Source organism: Nipponia nippon, unplaced genomic scaffold (assembly GCF_047370975.1).
Source record: "Nipponia nippon isolate SJK-2023a ecotype South Korea unplaced genomic scaffold, ASM4737097v1 scaffold_6, whole genome shotgun sequence".
NCBI classification, from domain to species: domain Eukaryota; kingdom Metazoa; phylum Chordata; class Aves; order Pelecaniformes; family Threskiornithidae; genus Nipponia; species Nipponia nippon.
Window position 1 is genome coordinate 31,213,322 of NW_028262380.1, and position 17,761 is coordinate 31,231,082.

A 17,761-nucleotide genomic window follows, 5' to 3' on the forward strand; every position below is an offset into this window, starting at 1 on the left:
AATTAATGGAGTGAACAATCTCTGCTGCTCCAAGGATCATTTAACTGTTGAGCCTGTAACATATCTCATCTTTTGCAGGAGAATCCTGAATTTGACTTGCATTTTGACAAAGTTTACAAATGGGTTGCAAGCAGCACAGTGGAGAAGAACACCTTCATTTCATGTATCTGGAAACTCAATCAGAGATATCTTAGAAAGAAAATTGACTTTATTAATGTTAGTTCACAGCTTTTGGAAGGTAAATCTCTCCAACTGTATGTTAAGTATAAAATTTAATAATTATTGATGTAAAACAGATACACTAAAAAAAAATCCTAATCCTGACTTTTTTCCTATTCGATTTTATTCTTTTATATTTTCTAAGTCTTCAGATAAACAAGGTGACTAGATAACAGATTTTCTGTTAGAAAACTGAGAACTGAGACAAAATACTTCATTAATGAAGTTCTAAATTTTGATAAGCTTATTGTATTTCTAAGACATGCTGTTTCTTGATTAAAATAAAATCTACCTGCAAGATCAGGTAGGTCTAAATGTGTAACAAATCTGCTTTTGTTCTGTCTTTCACTTCCCCTGAATTAGAAAAATGCTTTAAAAAGTGACATTTCAGTAGCATGCTAAGGGTTATGTGATGTTTTATGAGGTTTCTAGTTTATAAACTGTGAAGCATGTGTTAAATTCTGCTGGACCCTATTACAATTTACGTGACTGGTTGGTTGCTAAGAACGCTTTGGCTCTTGTTCGCTCATGCTGTATTAAATATTTTTATAGTCACGTTATCTTTTAATACTTAGACATTTTTAGTAGAGCCAAGTGAGTAAGCATATCTCACGTTGAGTCTGTCAGAAGAGGTTAAACTGTTGATATCGAATACTGGCCTGTCTTGTGCAGAAGAACTTGAATTGGAAACGTAAAACAGGGAGGACAGCATTTCTGTATTTTGGTGTTGAGTGAAATTTGTTTTTAACCAACCTCTAACTTTTCAAGTTCATGCAGTATTAAAACATGCAAACTTAGTGCCGCTTTAAAAATATACACACTGTTCATGCTTTGTCTAGCTAACATTCTCTGCTTCCTTTCCTCTGCTTTTCCATACCTTTTAATTCTTCAGAACTGCCTAAAGTTGCAGAAGGTGCGTAACACCTTTTTCCTTTATTCTGCTTTGTAAGCAATTTTTCTTAAATAATATGCTTTTTCTTTTTTTTAAATAGTGCTTTGGATAGCTTATCAAGTTGCTAGAGATAAGAGATGTTTCAAATGTCCTAAACGCTTTATGGCTGGACTGCATTAATGCCTGTAAATCGTTTGTCAGTCTTTGAATGACTTGTTGAATTAAGTAAGCACTGCCATGAGAAATCATAGTTCATGAAAATATTGTTACATAATTTTCACTTACCTCAGTACTGATTTTCCTGCTGTGAAACTTATCTTGAGCATCAAGATATTTTTTTTTTATTTATTCAGTGATATATTTCTTAATCAACTTTAGTGTGTTTCCCTTATGGTCTGTCTACCAAGAGAGAATCTAACTTCTACTGATCTTCTGCTAACAAGTCTAGCGTAATACTGTAATATATTCTGATGTTGATTACCAGCATGACAGGTGAATAAACTGAGACAGTATGTCCCTTTGCACATGCAATAAAGGAAGGTGGCTATTTGTATTTTTCTTATGTTGCATAATTTGGAAAACATCACTGTTGGGAACCAGTTCTGGAAATCCTTAATGAAGCCCATGGAAGACTGAGACTTGAAAAAAGTATACGTAGGTAGCAGGTGCTTGTTACGAGAGTTGCTTAATGGACTCATTTACTTAAAGGTGGTTGAACATACTTAAGTACTCTTAAAATGCTTGTGACTTTCTGCACTTGATAATGTGTTTTATTTCCCTTCTCTACGTAAGAATCTGTTCCAAGTGGAGAGAACCAAAGTGTAGCAGGAGGTGATGAAGAGGCTGTGGATGAATACCAGGAGTTAAATGCAAGAGAGGAACAGGATATTGAAATAATGATGGAAGGGTGTGAATATGCTATTTCTAACGCTGAAGCCTTTGCAGAGAAGTTGTCGAGAGAGCTACAAGTGCTAGATGGGGTAAACATTTCTTCTAATGTACAGTGTGTTAGCATGTTGAACTGTTGTCATTGATAGTGACTACGTAGTGTTCTTTGAAAAGGTAGCTAACATGTTCTGCCACGTATTTAGATATAAATGTGTATCTGCTCCTAAGCAGAGCTACATCCTGTCCATTATCAGATTTTGAAGATCTTCAACTTTACCCTTTACTTTACAGACCTTCTGGGGTGAGTCACAGGCTTTCAAATGAGGAGTTCAGAACAAAAAAGGGAGGCATTCTGCATATACCTTTTTTGAAGGCAGGGGTGCAGGGCGAGAGAGAATAGATCATAGAATCATAGAATCGTTAAGGTTGGAAAAGACCCTTAAGATCATCGAGTCCAACCGTTAACCATGTTCATGTACATGGATGTGAACTCTTATGCCTAAAATGCTGCTCTTAGTGAAATTAGGAAACTGGCTCAGTCTAATAACGTTGTAGTATTTGATTGTCTGTAACAGTACCAGTTTGTTTGCTATTTTGCTTTTTAAACAACCCAACATTCTAGAGGTCACCTAGAAAACTTAAGGAGATGCAGGGGACACAGTCTTGAGGGAACAGTCAACAACCTCCTCAAATTGTCAAGTTATATGTTTCTCTTATATTTTGAAAATGGCTGCTATCATAGAGATAGCTGATCTTGCAACAGAAAATGTGACCTTATCACCTAAGCTGTTTTTTCTTTAACTAAAAATGTGCCAGTATAGTAAGGATTACTGTTTGGTTTTTATTTTTGTGCAGATCAGTACTTCAATTGCAAGAACTTGAGCCAAGTTTTGGTTTTGTATCTTTTCTATATGAAATAAAGAAGTGTCACAGATTGAGGGACTGCTGTGTTCAGTAACGCTTTAAATGAGAAGTACTACAAGCTTACATTGTTTTGTTGCTTTCATCAAGAGTTTTGGAAAGTGTTTATTTGACAGTAATAGAGACAGAAGGAGATATCAGAATGGTTTTGAGATATAAAAATGTCTCTTAAAATGTTGTGGCTTAATTTTCTGTACAGGCAAACATCCAGTCAATTATGGCCTCGGAGAAACAGGTGAATATCTTGATGAAGTTGCTGGATGAAGCTCTAAAGGAAGTTGACCAAATTGAGCTAAAGCTGAGCAGTTATGAAGAAATGCTTCAGAGTGTAAAAGAGCAAATGGATCAAATTTCAGAAAGTAACCACCTAATCCATCTTAGCAACACAAATAATGTGAAACTACTGTCAGAGATAGAGTTCTTAGTGGTAAGCATTTTTGTGTTTACTATGGTTGTTCACATCAGGTATAAAATTATTTTAGGTTGCTACCCTCTTTAGCAATCATGTATGACGTTAATTTAAAATGAGTTAATTTTTTTTTGTTTTATTATTGCACTAACTCCAGTAAGTTTTTGTAATGATGGAATTGTATTTATCATTCTTGGTTCAGCAGCATAGCAAACTATCCTGCTTCTGGCTTATGGACAGTACTATCCATTATTTTGTAGAATCACATGGATTTGGCTAAAGGTCATATAAAGGCCCTTCAGGAAGGAGATCTGACATCTTCTCGAGGCATCGAGGCCTGCACTAATGCAGCAGATGCCCTTCTGCAGTGTATGAATGTAGCTCTTCGTCCAGGTAATGTTTCTTTTTTTAGACTACAGTTTAACATACAAAATCTATTATGGTAGTGCCTTTATTGTATGTGCCTTTCCAACTACTCTCAGATTTTGTTTCTGTAGATTGAGGGAATTGTGACTTCTGGTCCATTTGGTTCCCACATACAATATATTACTATATATTTTGTACTCTGTGAAGTTCTTTTTGTTTTTAGGACATGATATGCTTCACGCAGTGAAACAGCAACAGCAGCGGTTTAGTGACTTGCGTGAGCAATTTGCACGGAGACTTGCCAGTCATTTGAACAGCGTATTTGTTCAGCAGGTATTATTTCTTACTCTTTTATATGAAGTTTTTGGTCACAAACTTTTCCTGAGAAGAGAAACAGTCCACCTAAAATTGCACATGTTCTGTGATGTAATCAGTAAATGAATGGACTGCTAGAGGCACTTCAGGTAGAGATACTACTAAGCATACCAAACTATAGTTGCCTACAGAAGTCTCCTACATTAAAAAAATAACCAAAACAACCCACCTATCTTTAGTGGGTTTTCTATCTGAATTAAACACATCATGTCATATGAGGATTTATTTTAATTGTAAGGCTTGATTAATTGAGGAGAAAAAGCATTGACCTTTTTGTTTAAGGGTGTCAGAGGCTGAGAACATTGGAGTTCTTGTTGTCTGAGCTTCAAGGGCCATAAAAAAAAACCCCAACCATACAAAGTAAAATGTCTACACCTTGATTTTTGAGCCTTAACTTGAAATATTCAGAAATCGCTGTCCCAAGACTTGTTTCCTAAAGGCTGGATGTCTTTTTTAGCATCAGTTTTTTTAATTTCTGTATTTTTTATCTCCAATTAGTTTACTCAGACCCTCCTTCAACTCTATAACAGGTCCTACTATCTTTCAGTTCCAGTGAGTACATCGGGTTTGATACAAGCTTTTCTAACTAATTTTTTTGAGCTTGACTTACTTAACTAGCAGCTGCATCTGTGGCTTTACAAAAAGAAATTTATCCTTACTGCTTGCAGAGTATTAGACTTACACCCCTTCTCACTTCCATTATTTTTATCAGCCCTCAAGCTTTGTTTATCTGTTTAATGAGATAACATTCCTCTGATCTGATCTCCAGAAATTGCTAAAAGACAGATTGAGATATATGGAGGAAGAATACTTTCAGGAAATTGTAATATGTGTATAACTGTACAGATACTGCAATTGTGTGGAATTGTAATATTTGTAAATAAAAAATAATTCAGTTTTTATACATATTAGCGCAATCAAAGTTTTACAAGTTTTTGATTTTATGTATTAGTCTAGTTATGCTGGATAATTGTATAGGGAATTGCATTTGAGAGTACAAGCCTGTTTTTTTTTTTTCTTGCAAAGATAAGTGCTTCCTATATTTCCTTCACTTTGCAGAAGAATTCCAGTTCTACAGCATGTTAAATTCTTTTGCCTTTATTTTCTGTTCTTAAGAAAGTATGTTTCTCATGTTACTTTTCATATTTTGAGAAACTGAGCACAGACTATGTGTCCTGGCCTCTAAATGAGTGAGTAGAAGCTATGTTATATAAGTCCTGTCTTAAATGCATTCACAAAGTTTGAATATTGGACTTGCGTATGAAAGTGGCTGTTTAACAGAATGCCCTTTCTGATGTTCTGTTATGGGGATTTCATTTTTAAAAATGGTACGAGATTATTATTACTATGTGATACTATGTGTTATATGAAATACTTCTAAAGTGACTTTGCAGTGTTATTGAGAATGCTATTACCAATTTGCAATTTTTTTTTTTTTTTAATTCTGGTACTAATAGTGGCCTGACATTGTCTTTCATATAAACTTGCCCGCTGAAAAGTTTTGGCCTGCTATTAGCTCTGAGGTATTAATCAGCAGGTAACCTTACAGTGAGGGTGTGTTTTTTAAGCAGGAAGAGTTCATTAACTGCAAGAGATGAGTCTCTGCAAAGCGTTTTTGCTTTTTGCAAAAGAAAAAAAAAAGTTTGTGTACTTCATTTTGAGGTACAGATTCAAGTGTTGGAGGTATAACAGGTTTTTGTGTTATTTTACTAAAATGACCTTGTTTTGTTGGTGTGATGAATAAAATATAGCAATTTCTTAGTCCTGTATTTTTGAAGAGTCTAACTGGAATACTTTGTTACCTGTAACATCTGAAGAGTTGCATTATTTGTATAGAATGTTACTTTCAAAAAAATAAAGCACTTCAGAAAAAAATAAGGCAGATAAAGATTTCTAAATTAAAATGGCCAATGAAAACATGATGATGTCTAGGCTGCCGCTAATACAAGCAAGATGTATTCTGATTCAGAACTCATTAGATGGAAAACCAAAGTTGCATTGAAATTTCAACCTAAATATATTCTCTTAGAAGTATGAAATTGTTCTTTTTTTAAAAGCAAACAAAGCCAGTGCTGCAATTCAAACTACTGTTGTAAGATATTAAGATGCTTCACCTCCTTTACATAAAAATGAGAATAAATCTTAAAAGTTTTAAAGAGAAATGAAACTTTGGATTGCCATTCAGTGCAGTGTTAAAAACTGTTTGCAGTAACTGTTACTAACAGTTAATGTAGTTGTCTTTATTGTGTCCTGATAATATTTGATTAACCTTACTGTGTGTATATAACTTTAAAGATTTTTTTTTTTTTTTTTTTTAACAACCAGGTTCAGCATTCAATTAAAAGGCAGCTCTGGGTTTTGTGCCTTTGAAATATGAAATAGTTTAAATCTTTGAAACTGTGAAATAGTTAAATAACAAACTTGCAGTATCATTTGGTGGCAGTTAGTATAAATGTATGTGTAGTGAGAGGAAGCCTGTTAATTAGATGGAGAAGGTACATCTAGAAGCTCCATAATGTTATGGAGCAGACTTGAACAGGACATAATTTAGGACAACTAGAATGATTAGTCCTGTGGAAAAGTTGGCTTGGAGAGAGAAATTTATCTTGGGAGAGGATTTGTCTTCTAGCTTTATGAAGAATGCAACTACTAAGCAAAAATAAAAGTTGTATGTAATAAAGGGACATTAATAAAATTCGTAGATGAAAGAAGAAATAAAAATTTGGATAGCTGAGTATTTCCTAGCAGTAACATGAGCTAGCCTTTGGACTGACTTTGTTCAAGAAAGTGGTGAAAGCTACCAGGTAAATTATCTTAAACTATAACGAACTTGAACATTAAAATGCATGCTGTAGGAACGTTGCACACCAGGGGATAGGGGAGAGAACCACAAATGGGTTTCTGTCTCTAGTTTTTATAAAAGTGCATCAAGGATCTGTTTAAAATATTTGCTGTATGCATGCCCAGAAGTACACGCAGTATTGAGTATGACCTCAGTAATCACATCAGCAGCTCTGTGGCTAATGCTAGCTGGATTTGAATTCCAAATTATATGTTGCAATAATTACACTTTACAAAGTTAGCTTTTTGTTGGAGTCAGACTACAAGATTGTTTTTATAAGGGAGGCTAACAGTGTGACCCTTCCCCGTTGTCTGTGAGAATTAATGAATGAAGTTGTCTAGGACTTGTTTCTTTGGGTCCATTTGTGTCTCAGTTTATGTAGTTAACAGAACAGGACTTAAAGTAAGTGCATGTTCATGTTGGATACAAATAAATAGTCCAGCCTTATTCAGAAGCTGGCATGTTCGCATTGCATTACTTAGTAAAGGTTAGTCTTTTACAAATAATATCAAGACTCGTATCTTCATTTTTTTTAAATCAAAAATCTGTGAATGTATTGTGGAAGCTTTTAAGGCTTTTTTTATCCAAAGATTTGAACTCATTAGTGCCCAGTACAATAGAGAAAGGTGAGCCAAAGTTGCTTTAGTTTTTACTCTGTGATCCAAACTGGCTTCTGTTCTAACGTAAAGACATGCAAAGGCAGTTTTTAAACTGTATAGCTTGCATTCTTCTCACTTACCATATCCAAGGTGGAACTGTCCAGGAATGCTTCCTCTGTCGGGGACTGATACTGACCGACCTGCATAGACCACCTGCATGTTATGCTACAGGAATTGGAGACCAATTAGGACAATCTTTTTTGTGCTGCCATGGCACAAACTATACTTCAGATCAAGTTCTGTTGCTGTATTTATTGCAAGCCCTGTAAAAAAGACTTTACAGAAAATATTAAAGCCATTTTGAAATTCAGTTCCATCCTCCCGTCTGTTAACCCAGGGCTAACAGTTGTGTGTTCTGCTACATGGCTGAACTGTGGTGTTACCTTGCTTCCTTCCTGAATTGCCCAGGAAGCTTGTGAGTTCAAGTAAGTGAAAGCTTAAAAAAGCTAAATCACATGTTGTTCAAGCAATATGATGTGATCTTCACTTAAAGGATAGTGTGTTTTTCAGGAGATAAGCCAGAGAAAAGGAGGAGTGTGAAGTTAGTAGCTGCTGTTGAATGGATTGGTTTATTCTGCATGTCATAAACTGTTTCACTCTAGTAAATGTTTACTGAAAGCGTATGTGTGTCTGCATTTGTGTGGAGGGAGAGAGAACATGTGTGAACTGATGTTTTTAAGACTTGACCAAGGCTTGGCCAAAGTGGACTAAAGTGGGTTGAATTGGAGCAGATTTTCAGAGGCGTAGCGTAAAGCTCATCATTAACACCTAGGCCATTGACTGGGGACTTGAAATGTCTTATGGTATGTGGAAACACCATTAAAAAGAAGCAGCTATGGATATTTTTTTTTTTTAGAGAAATAATGTAATAATTTCTTAGAATTTTCCAGAAACAGCTGAACACTTGTCGTTGAATCTTCACTCAGGTGTATCTTACATTCTCTTGCAAAAATGCCAGATTGACTCATCCTGAAGGCAAAGTGGTAAACAGCAAGAGCCTTATAATGAACAAACTTATTAAGATGCATTACCTGCCACAGCTGTAATATCTCGTGTCCGTACTATGTTAGGTGTCTCTTCAATCTGCGTCTCTAGACTTTGTTTCTATGCAAGATATTTTGATGCTTTTGTGTTTGTCTGAATGGGATGCTGTCTTTGTTTTAAGTTTTTCAGGAAACTTCTAGTACATCTGTATAGTGCTTCCAGATTTACTTTAATACTTTCTCTTATCAAGGGTCACGATCAGAGTTCTACTCTTGCCCAGCACTCTGTTGAATTGACATTACCCAATCATCATCCATTTCACAGAGATTTACTTCGATATGCTAAACTGATGGAGTGGCTCAAGAACACAGATTATGGAAAATATGAAGGGCTAACAAAGGTATGTGGAGTGCTCAAATGATGCTAGAGAATGTACATAAGATACTATTTTTGCGAGTCAAAAGAATTGCCTGTGTGTATGTACATGTCCTCTTAGTATTCCTTTATATTAAATTTAATTCACTGCTCCTCTTTTCTTGTTCCTCTTTCGAATAGGAAACTTTGGGTTTTGGTATTTGTTGTATCCTGTTTTATTTTCCTCCGAGATTCTATGTTTCTGTTCTAAAGTATCATAAGGTACTAGTCTTAATATTATGTGAAACAAGTTTGCCGTTTTACGGTCTAGTAAGAAAAATAATTAAGCTGTTTTCCTGTTGATGTGTTTATTGCCTATGTGACATCTTTATTTGAACAGACCTTCATTATCAAAATATCAGAAACTTAAGAGGTCTCTTGTGAAGTAGATTAAATAGAAATATTTTGGCTTTGTATACATGTAACTTTTATCTATGTTGTTTAAAACTGACATGGATTGAAAAAAATGCTACAAAAGTCTAGAAAATGTTTAGATAGAAGTCAAGGGAAAGTTAGTCCTTACAGAACAAGTCTTCTTTTATTAAAGTACTGTCATTCTTAAAAATTCAGCCATGGAAGATTTATATTAGACTCTTAAAATGGCTTTGAAATAGTTGTTCTTTTGCCTTCAGTGTAAGGCACATGGTCAGTGAATGGCTAACATCTTTGTGATCTTCTAATAAAAAATTGAGAGACTTACATATTTATGTATTATGTGTGCTAAGTAACAAAATTTTGAAGAACATAGGAAAAACACATTCTTGGGTGATCTTTATTAAACATTATTGTAAGCTTTGTATTAAAATTCAAAACAAACAAGACAATCTTCGAACTTATTTCAGTAGTTGTGCTTCTTGTCTTTCTAAAATTTGAGCTTATTTTTGGCAGTGTTGCAAACAAATTGTTTTGGGATCGATTGAGTTTTGTAGTAAGTAGGAACACAGAATTTGTGCCTCCCAAAGTTTTCTGGTCTTCTGTTTTCCTTGTGAGAATAGTAATAAAGGAGGTCACGTACTCAAGAAGATGTGTAGGAATGGCATCCCGTTTGCTTTTTTTGGGGCATAATAAGAGTGTAGTAAAAGAGACTACAGTGAATGGTGCTGAATTCTCTCCATTCTACCCTTGAATTGAATTCTATGATGCTCCACCACTAGTAATCCTATTTGTATGTTCCACATTTCATGTCTTTCCTTATGGAGGAGAAGTAACAATTTCTGATGCTCAATGAACTCACTAGGAAAATGAGTATAACCTGTGTAAATATCATGACTATATTTTTGTGCGTGCTACATAAATATATATACACATATATAGTCCAAAATAGTTTATTATTTAGTAGAACTTAGATACTTTCTGGTTTTTAAGATCTATTTAACTGTAATAGAACAAAGTCAACGTATATACCTGTTAACTAACTTTATGTTTTTCTTTTAAGAATTACATGGATTATTTATCACGACTATATGAAAGGGAAATAAAAGATTTCTTTGAAGTTGCCAAGATCAAGATGACGGGCACAACCAGAGAAGGAAAAAAGTTTGGTAAGCTTCCAGGAGGCACATATCTTGCTTTGAATCTTATTATTTGCTTATAAAACACTCATTACAACACCTAGGGCCAATTTTATAACGGTGTAAAATTATTTACTTTTGGCAAAGTGGAAGAAATTGGATGAAAAATGTGATTGGTAAAACTTCTGACTTCCACAAGACCAAAGTAGCACAAATGAAATCTTAGGAAATTGGTCGAGATAGAAGCATAAAATATGGTATTTCTCAGATTTTCAAATCTATACTCAGTTTTTAACAAACTGCCAGCCACTTTTTATTACTTGAACTATCCCATTATATTTATATCCTATTTTATTACTCGAACAAATTTGGAAAATCAACTCTTGAAATTAAAGAAAGCTTGGGCAGCACATGTGTGTGTTCTATTACTTCTGCTTTTTGGGTGGATTTTGAAGAAGCTAATTTTAATGCTAATTCTGCGTAAGGAAACTTGTATATTTCATTGTGTTTTCAGAGGGATTTATCTATATAGTCTGAGACTAGAAATCATATTTTGTTAACTTTTAGGTCTTTCAGTTTAAGGGAGTAGGTATTCCTGCTAGGATTAAATAGTCTAGTGTGAGTATGAAAGTGAAGCTTTAAAAAAAAAATAACCTGAATACTTAGAAAGCAACAGTGATATAGGTGTATTTATATATTGGTTATTCTATATTTTAAAGTGCACTGTTTCAAAACTTGTTTAAAATATTTATATTTGCCACAGCTCACCAGTTTCCAAATTCTAAATTCAGAAATGATGTGCAGCTTTAACTAGTAAGTGCTGTCAAGCCTATTTTGGGTCCTGAACTTACGCTTTGAAGTTTGATGGTAGAGAACAGAAAAAAGTAATGAAAGGTGGAAAGCAGGAAAGTGGTGAGGCTTGACTGAGGGAGGGGGAAGCTGGAAAGATAAATCTTGGCAAGCTGTTGGACACGGAGAGCAAGTGATGCTATAATGTGTCATCAGAACAGTTAAATTTATAAATCTTGAAAACCTATTGCAAGAACAAAACACTTTATCCTAGTATAAATTGATTTCTAAAACATTCTAAACACTTTATCCTGGTGCTTCTTGTGTGATTGGCATTTGTGAGAAGACAATTTTTGTAGCAATTTCCTAACTTCTGTAAATGTTAAGGAGTGATCAGGCATTTTGGAGAAAGAGGACCTTCAATTCACCAGCATAAGAGCTGCACCTTGAGGAGGCTTCTATTGTGCATTTGTGCAAACTTCAAGCATGTTTGAACGTTGCACAGAATAGTCAAGGAGGAGAGTAGCAAAGGTTGTTTTTTTTTTTTAACCCGTTCTCTTGATTTCTTTTGTAATATTACTTTTTCACAGTCATACAAAGGGGACGCTTATGTTTCAGTCTTGCTGGTGACTGACTGACATGCAAAACTTGACCCAAGTGCTCAGTCCTCTGAAAATTGGTAGGAACCAGTCACAAAGCCAAAACCGGAAGCTGTATCCAGTGGGGACTTTCCTAGAATTATTAATGTTATGAATGGTAATTAAGCCATTAAGTAATGGTTATCAATGGCCACATATTTGAGGCCACAAGCGAATTTGACAATGAATTGGATCAAAAAAGCTTCAGTCCTCAGTACTAATCTTATAAAGAAGGAAAGGAAACTATGTATGTTTAGAAAGCTATTCCTTATATAAATATGATTTCATTTCACCATTTAAATATCAAGTTATGTATTTATTTTGTAACAGCTTATAACGGCGTGTAATTTCAAAGGCTTCTATGTTGAAGGTAGTGGTTGTACTATTACTAGTTGCACATTAATTTAAAATACACCACTTCTTAATAGTAAACTTATTTAAGAAATAGTGTAGGTGCATAATGCTCCAGTTGTACTCGGACACTAAAGATGACCTGTTTCCAAGCTGTGTTGGTGTGTGGTCTTGCCTTTTTGTGCTTTGGGAATAGCACTGCTATTTGAATGCCTCAACGCAGAGGGGATGCTGGGAAAATTCTGGCATTCTGTGCTACTGCAAGGTTCTTTGTCTGCATTTTTATGGCAAAAAAAAAAAATCTGGGTCGTGAGCATTCACACATGTCTTAAGTAGTCTTATTTTTTTTATTTTTGTTTTCTGATTAAGCCCAGACTTTGATACTTAAATACCATAAAATTAATGTGGGAAAGAGTGCTACTACTGTCATATGTTTATATGATGTGGGTTCTCAAAAGCCATTCTGGGTCCCAGATTCTCCAGGGCGTGATCTTTGCCTGTGGTGCCTTGCATTCTGTAACATAGTCCCGTGTGTTTGGAAATTGAGGACGATGACGAAGTGGGACCAATGCATGACAGATGCATATGCCAAATATATCAGGCCTAAACCTTTATATTCAAAAAATGCCAAAATCCCCAAGATCGAAAATCTAGGCTGGAATTAAATTCAAGTTTGACATTATAATTGTCAGTAGTGTTGCCTACTTGAGAACATCTGGTATTTAAGACATGTTTGTGGCATTTAGAAGTATTTACTCATTCTATTACAGTAGGTTCTGCTTGCCTGCTCCATTCTGGGGGGCTTGTAGCATCCATCCTCATCAAGATCTTCTTAATACCACATACTGCTTTTAGTGTATGTATGCAAATGCCTTTTACTGGTTAGGGATTCTCTATTTACTACAAATGCCCATTTACTCTAAATTTCATATTGAAGTCCACTTGAGGAAACTATTTTATTCTGCAAAACCCAGGAAAAATAAAAAAAACACCATGTAAATTTTTTTACTATATATTTATTGTTTTCATCCTCTCCGAATTTGCAGTCATCAATTTTCGGTGCAGCATGAATACAAAAGATGTATTCTGTATGTAAGCATCCTGATTTGCGAACAACAGAAAAGGTTAGCCAGTCTTGCTGTCGATATGAATGATTTTGCAATATTGGTGTGTGTTTTTTAAATTGAAGAGGTGCACAATATCTCTGACTCAGTACAAAATTACGTAAATACATTTCAATTTCTTCATGTCTATTATTGATATGATGATTGATCTCGGAAACTGAGTCTTTTGCAATATTAACTCTGACAAATATAACCCTAATTGAATGGACTTCTCAATTTGGGAGAACTTAAATACATGTTACCAAAAATGTTCTTTGAACACACTGTATAAGAAAAAGTAAAGTGTAATACCTAGAAACTTACTCTGTTTTCCATGTAGCTTAGATACTGAATTTCTAGAATAGTACCTCTCCAACTAAATGTGTTTGCAACGTAGTTACTTGCTGCTTATAGTTCTCCGCATGTTTCTTTCCAGTTAGAGCTTAACTTGCATCTTGTGCATGGTTTGTGCAAACTGCATTTTAACTTGTCTTTGTCTTTGATGCTTGCAACCTAATCCATCCCAGCTACACTGCCTCGAAAAGAAAGTGCTGTCAAACAGGAAACTGAGAGTGAGTATAACTAGTTGCATTAGTTGGTATTGTCAATGCATGTGTGTCAATGTAAAGATGTAGTGCTGCATCACGGAAAATCTACCTAACACTGAAGCACTCTGTTCAGAATGAAATAAGCATTACCAGAATCATTGTTTTTGCAAGGCAAAAATGAAGCTCAGCTAAAATGGCCCAACATAGAAGTTGAGAAGGTTTGTAGGTAAAGGCAACACCTTTTGGTTTTGCTGCCAGTTGATCTAAAAAATCTGTTTGTGCCTGAGAGGTTGTCGAGTATTTTCAACTCTTCCAGTAGGTTGAAGTAACAACTTTTATTAGATCTATAGACTTTGTCTTGGTTGTGTCCCTAGACTAGATACCAACATAGCGGTTAAATGAAACTTGCAGGATTACTTTTACATTTCTTTGTGGTTGAGATGCGAGAAGTTTACATGGGGTCAAATATTGATGATTTCTTGGTCTTTTTTGTTACTAGCTTTCTCCATCCTGTTCCAACATTTCTGAAAATTTGGGAAAAAAAGAAAACAAAAAGATATGCTCATCACATAGGAGAAGGCCCCACAATATCAGGAAGAAATGTCTGAATGTTAATTTTATGATCAAAAGGAGAGGGGAGCATTAGCAGTAGAGTTACTATGGGAATGTAGATCCAGCAAAATAGCTGGAGCAAACTATGTAGACAAAAGGATGTTAACAGCAGAAAGATCAAGTTCAAGATGAAAAATGCCTGTGTGTGTATAAAACTTTTTGATTTTTTTTCTCTCTCGTGGGTTAGTTCCTCTGTTTGTGGCAGCCTTTGCCCAAAGTACATTCACAAAGATCATAACTGGTCTTTGCTTCCAAGCTTTCAAGGAGGATATCTATCCCGGTGTTCCTGTATTTCACAGTTTTGTTCCTTTTATACCTTTTTCCATACTTTACAATGAGGGCTTATATAGCTACATTGTACTTTGAAACTTGAAGTATTTCAGTTACCTTGTAATGAGAAAAGAATGTGTTTATAGCAAAAGCATTTGCAGCTTAGATGAAAATTGAGTTGTGTGATTTTAATGTAGGACTACTAGCAATTCTTGATCTCCTGCATTCTGTAATGAACCTATTCTTCTTGAGTATTTTATTCTGGCTTTGCTTCCCTCCTTCATAGTGTCTTTATTTCATAGGTCTTCATGGAAGTTCTGGAAAATTGACTGGGTCCACTTCTAGCCTAAATAAACTCTCTGTTCAGAGTTCGGGAAACCGTAGGTCTCAGTCATCCTCACTGTTGGATATGGGAAACATGTCTGCCTCTGACCTTGATGTGGCTGATAGAACAAAATTTGATAAGGTAAAGCCAAAATGTTGCATAGGATTCCTGCTTAGTTTTGTATTAGAAGCGTCTGGCATATCCTTCTTGTATAGTTTAAAGATCTGTACTATTTAAATCTTAAAACATGCCAATTTCAAATTCTGTATGCACCACACATCTAATAAAGGCAGTTTCTAAGAAATAGGTAGATCAGAATATTATTGTTTGATGATAAGATTCCATTTAGTTCCTTTATATGCTTAGTGTGATCTGTAAAGAATATCAAGCATAAAAAATAGTCTATTAAGTTTAAGCCCAATATACATTTTTAAGCAAATAGGAATTGAACTGATGGATTCTTTAACTGATTTTTTTTTTCTCAATACAAATCTTCATGTGTTCTGATGCATTTTGCCAGTACGTAAGCAAAAGTGAAAGATAAGAAAGCATAATCTTTTTAGCCAGGGCTTGAGCATGGCCCTAAAATTTTATTTATGCTGGTTTCACATCAAAGTTATCATCAGTTTTCAGCTTTAACCAATGGCACTAAGTTATCTTTGGAGTGTCCTCAGCATCTGTTTAAATACCTGCTGTCCTCTGCATCTGTTTTGGGGTTTGTTGTTGTTGTTGGTTTTTTTTTTCTGAACCTTTAAAAGTGACAGTACTCCTCACTTCTTGTGGAATTAACTCCTCAGTACTGTGGAGGGAAAAGGATCTGTTATCAGAATGAGAGAGAAAAATAATTTTCATGTTCTCCTATTGAATTATTTGATGGAGATGAGTATTTTTCTTCTGACTTCTTCAAATCCTTGCTTAATCTTTTTCTGGGAGGAAATATATGCCTGAAACGGGTATTACACACCTGCAGCAACAACTTGTCTAGAATTAAAATGATAGCTTTTTAAAACAATTTTATTACAAGTATACAGGTATTGTGCTAATTTTTTTCAACTTCTTCTGACTTTTACCTCACACCCATTGGGGACATGTGAGTGTGACTAATGTCTACAGAGCTGTAAGCTATAGAGCTAGTAGGTTTTTTCAAATTTTTTTTCCTAGGGGAATTTTCAGTATTGTGGATTTACTATGTGGCTAGATTGGTTTCACTTATGTAAATTATTGTATGTCTTAATCCTTAAATACTTGCAGAGAAAATTGTGTTGTGTAAAGATGACAGATTAGAAGTATGTCTAACACCTGACTTACAATTTCAGTAGTTCATATTAATAAAATTAAATTATTTTAATGAATTATTGCCAAAATAATGTTTCATCTTACATTAAATCTAAAAATCATGATGAATACTTTTATTTCAGTACAAAACCTGCTGTTGGTTTCTGTAGCAGCTATGTAGAAACTTTTTCTACAGAGCAGTTATCTTCTACATACACAATTCACCTGTTTTTCTTCCATGAGGCTTTTAATTTTGTCTTCGTTCTCTCAGCAACCCAGGCAGAAAAGGGGGTGGCAGAACCCATGACTTACTATTAAAATGCAAATGTTTTCAGTATAGCACAAAAGTCCTTCCTCAGGCTGTGACTAGAAACTTTCTAGTTGTGGAAAAATATAGATTGTTCTTTTTTTCCCAGTGTTAAATGGATGAGAAGGGACTATGTTGAAGATGCAGATATCACTTTTAAAGATACAAGTGCAAGCCGTTTCCATTTCTATTAAGTAGAAATAAGCCTTCTAAAGCTTACTGAAGATAGAAAGTATAAAATCCTATGCAACAAACAATTGAAATTAGTATTACTAACTGTTCATTTATTTGGTGTGTTGATAAACTATTTGGCTTTCTTTAGATTTTTGAGCAAGTATTAAGTGAACTAGAGCCTCTGTGTCTGGCAGAACAGGACTTCATTAGTAAATTTTTCAAGCTACAGCAACATCAGAGCATCTCAGGAACAACAATGGTATGACTCTTAATTCTGTCACTGAAGTAAAAAATACTGAACAGGCGTCATAAGAGACCTGTTTAAAAGATAACTTCTGAATTTATCTGGCAATTATGTGATCCAGGTAATCAGTAATTTGTTTTTCTCCATTAGCTGGCAGAATCTTTATTTTTGGCTGACCAATACAAAATCTATTAAAGAAGGACTGACAAGTTTCTTTTGGCATGGCTTCATTTCCTCATAAGACCACAATAAACTCTTCATCATGCTATGTAGGAAGGCAATGGGGAGCAATCGTGGATAGTGGTGTATTCTGGGGAACGTGACCAGAAAACTAGCAGCACCTTGCAAGTGACTGTATTGGCTATATTTGCTACTTGGGGGGGGTGGGGAGAAAAGCTGATAGTTACATTGGTTTTGTCAGATATACTTATCACTTAAATATAGAATTGGAGACAAGCTTTCAGCTTCCTGTATATTCATTCCTTGTTCTTATAGAATGAAGCAGAGGAAATGGATGGAGGAACTTTATCTCGTTCATATGCTTCTGGTGTTCCACAAACAATATCATCTGAGTATGTGCTGCTGTTTTATATTATTGATTCTTAAGCCTACATGTGAATTTATTTGGCATATAAAACTTTATTC

At 34.9% G+C, this 17,761-nt stretch overlaps 1 protein-coding gene across 9 annotated transcripts in view; it reads left to right on the plus strand.

Moving 5' to 3' along the window:
* EXOC1 (exocyst complex component 1) overlaps positions 1-17,761 on the plus strand; it is a 33,538-nt gene that overhangs the window by 8,221 nt on the left and 7,556 nt on the right. For 3 of the 9 annotated variants that reach the window (XM_087735747.1, XM_087735749.1, XM_087735748.1), the window contains exons 4-16: positions 79-238; positions 1,112-1,132; positions 1,904-2,091; positions 3,120-3,347; positions 3,590-3,722; positions 3,919-4,028; positions 4,569-4,622; positions 8,806-8,955; positions 10,405-10,510; positions 13,889-13,933; positions 15,094-15,257; positions 17,021-17,131; positions 17,612-17,688. In XM_087735747.1, coding sequence (XP_087591873.1) covers positions 79-238; positions 1,112-1,132; positions 1,904-2,091; positions 3,120-3,347; positions 3,590-3,722; positions 3,919-4,028; positions 4,569-4,622; positions 8,806-8,955; positions 10,405-10,510; positions 13,889-13,933; positions 15,094-15,257; positions 17,021-17,131; positions 17,612-17,688 — 1,547 coding nt within the window. The remainder of the gene's footprint in view (positions 1-78; positions 239-1,111; positions 1,133-1,903; positions 2,092-3,119; positions 3,348-3,589; positions 3,723-3,918; positions 4,029-4,568; positions 4,623-8,805; positions 8,956-10,404; positions 10,511-13,888; positions 13,934-15,093; positions 15,258-17,020; positions 17,132-17,611; positions 17,689-17,761) is intronic. The other 6 variants (XM_087735751.1, XM_087735752.1, XM_087735750.1 and 3 more) reach the window with 6 other exon arrangements.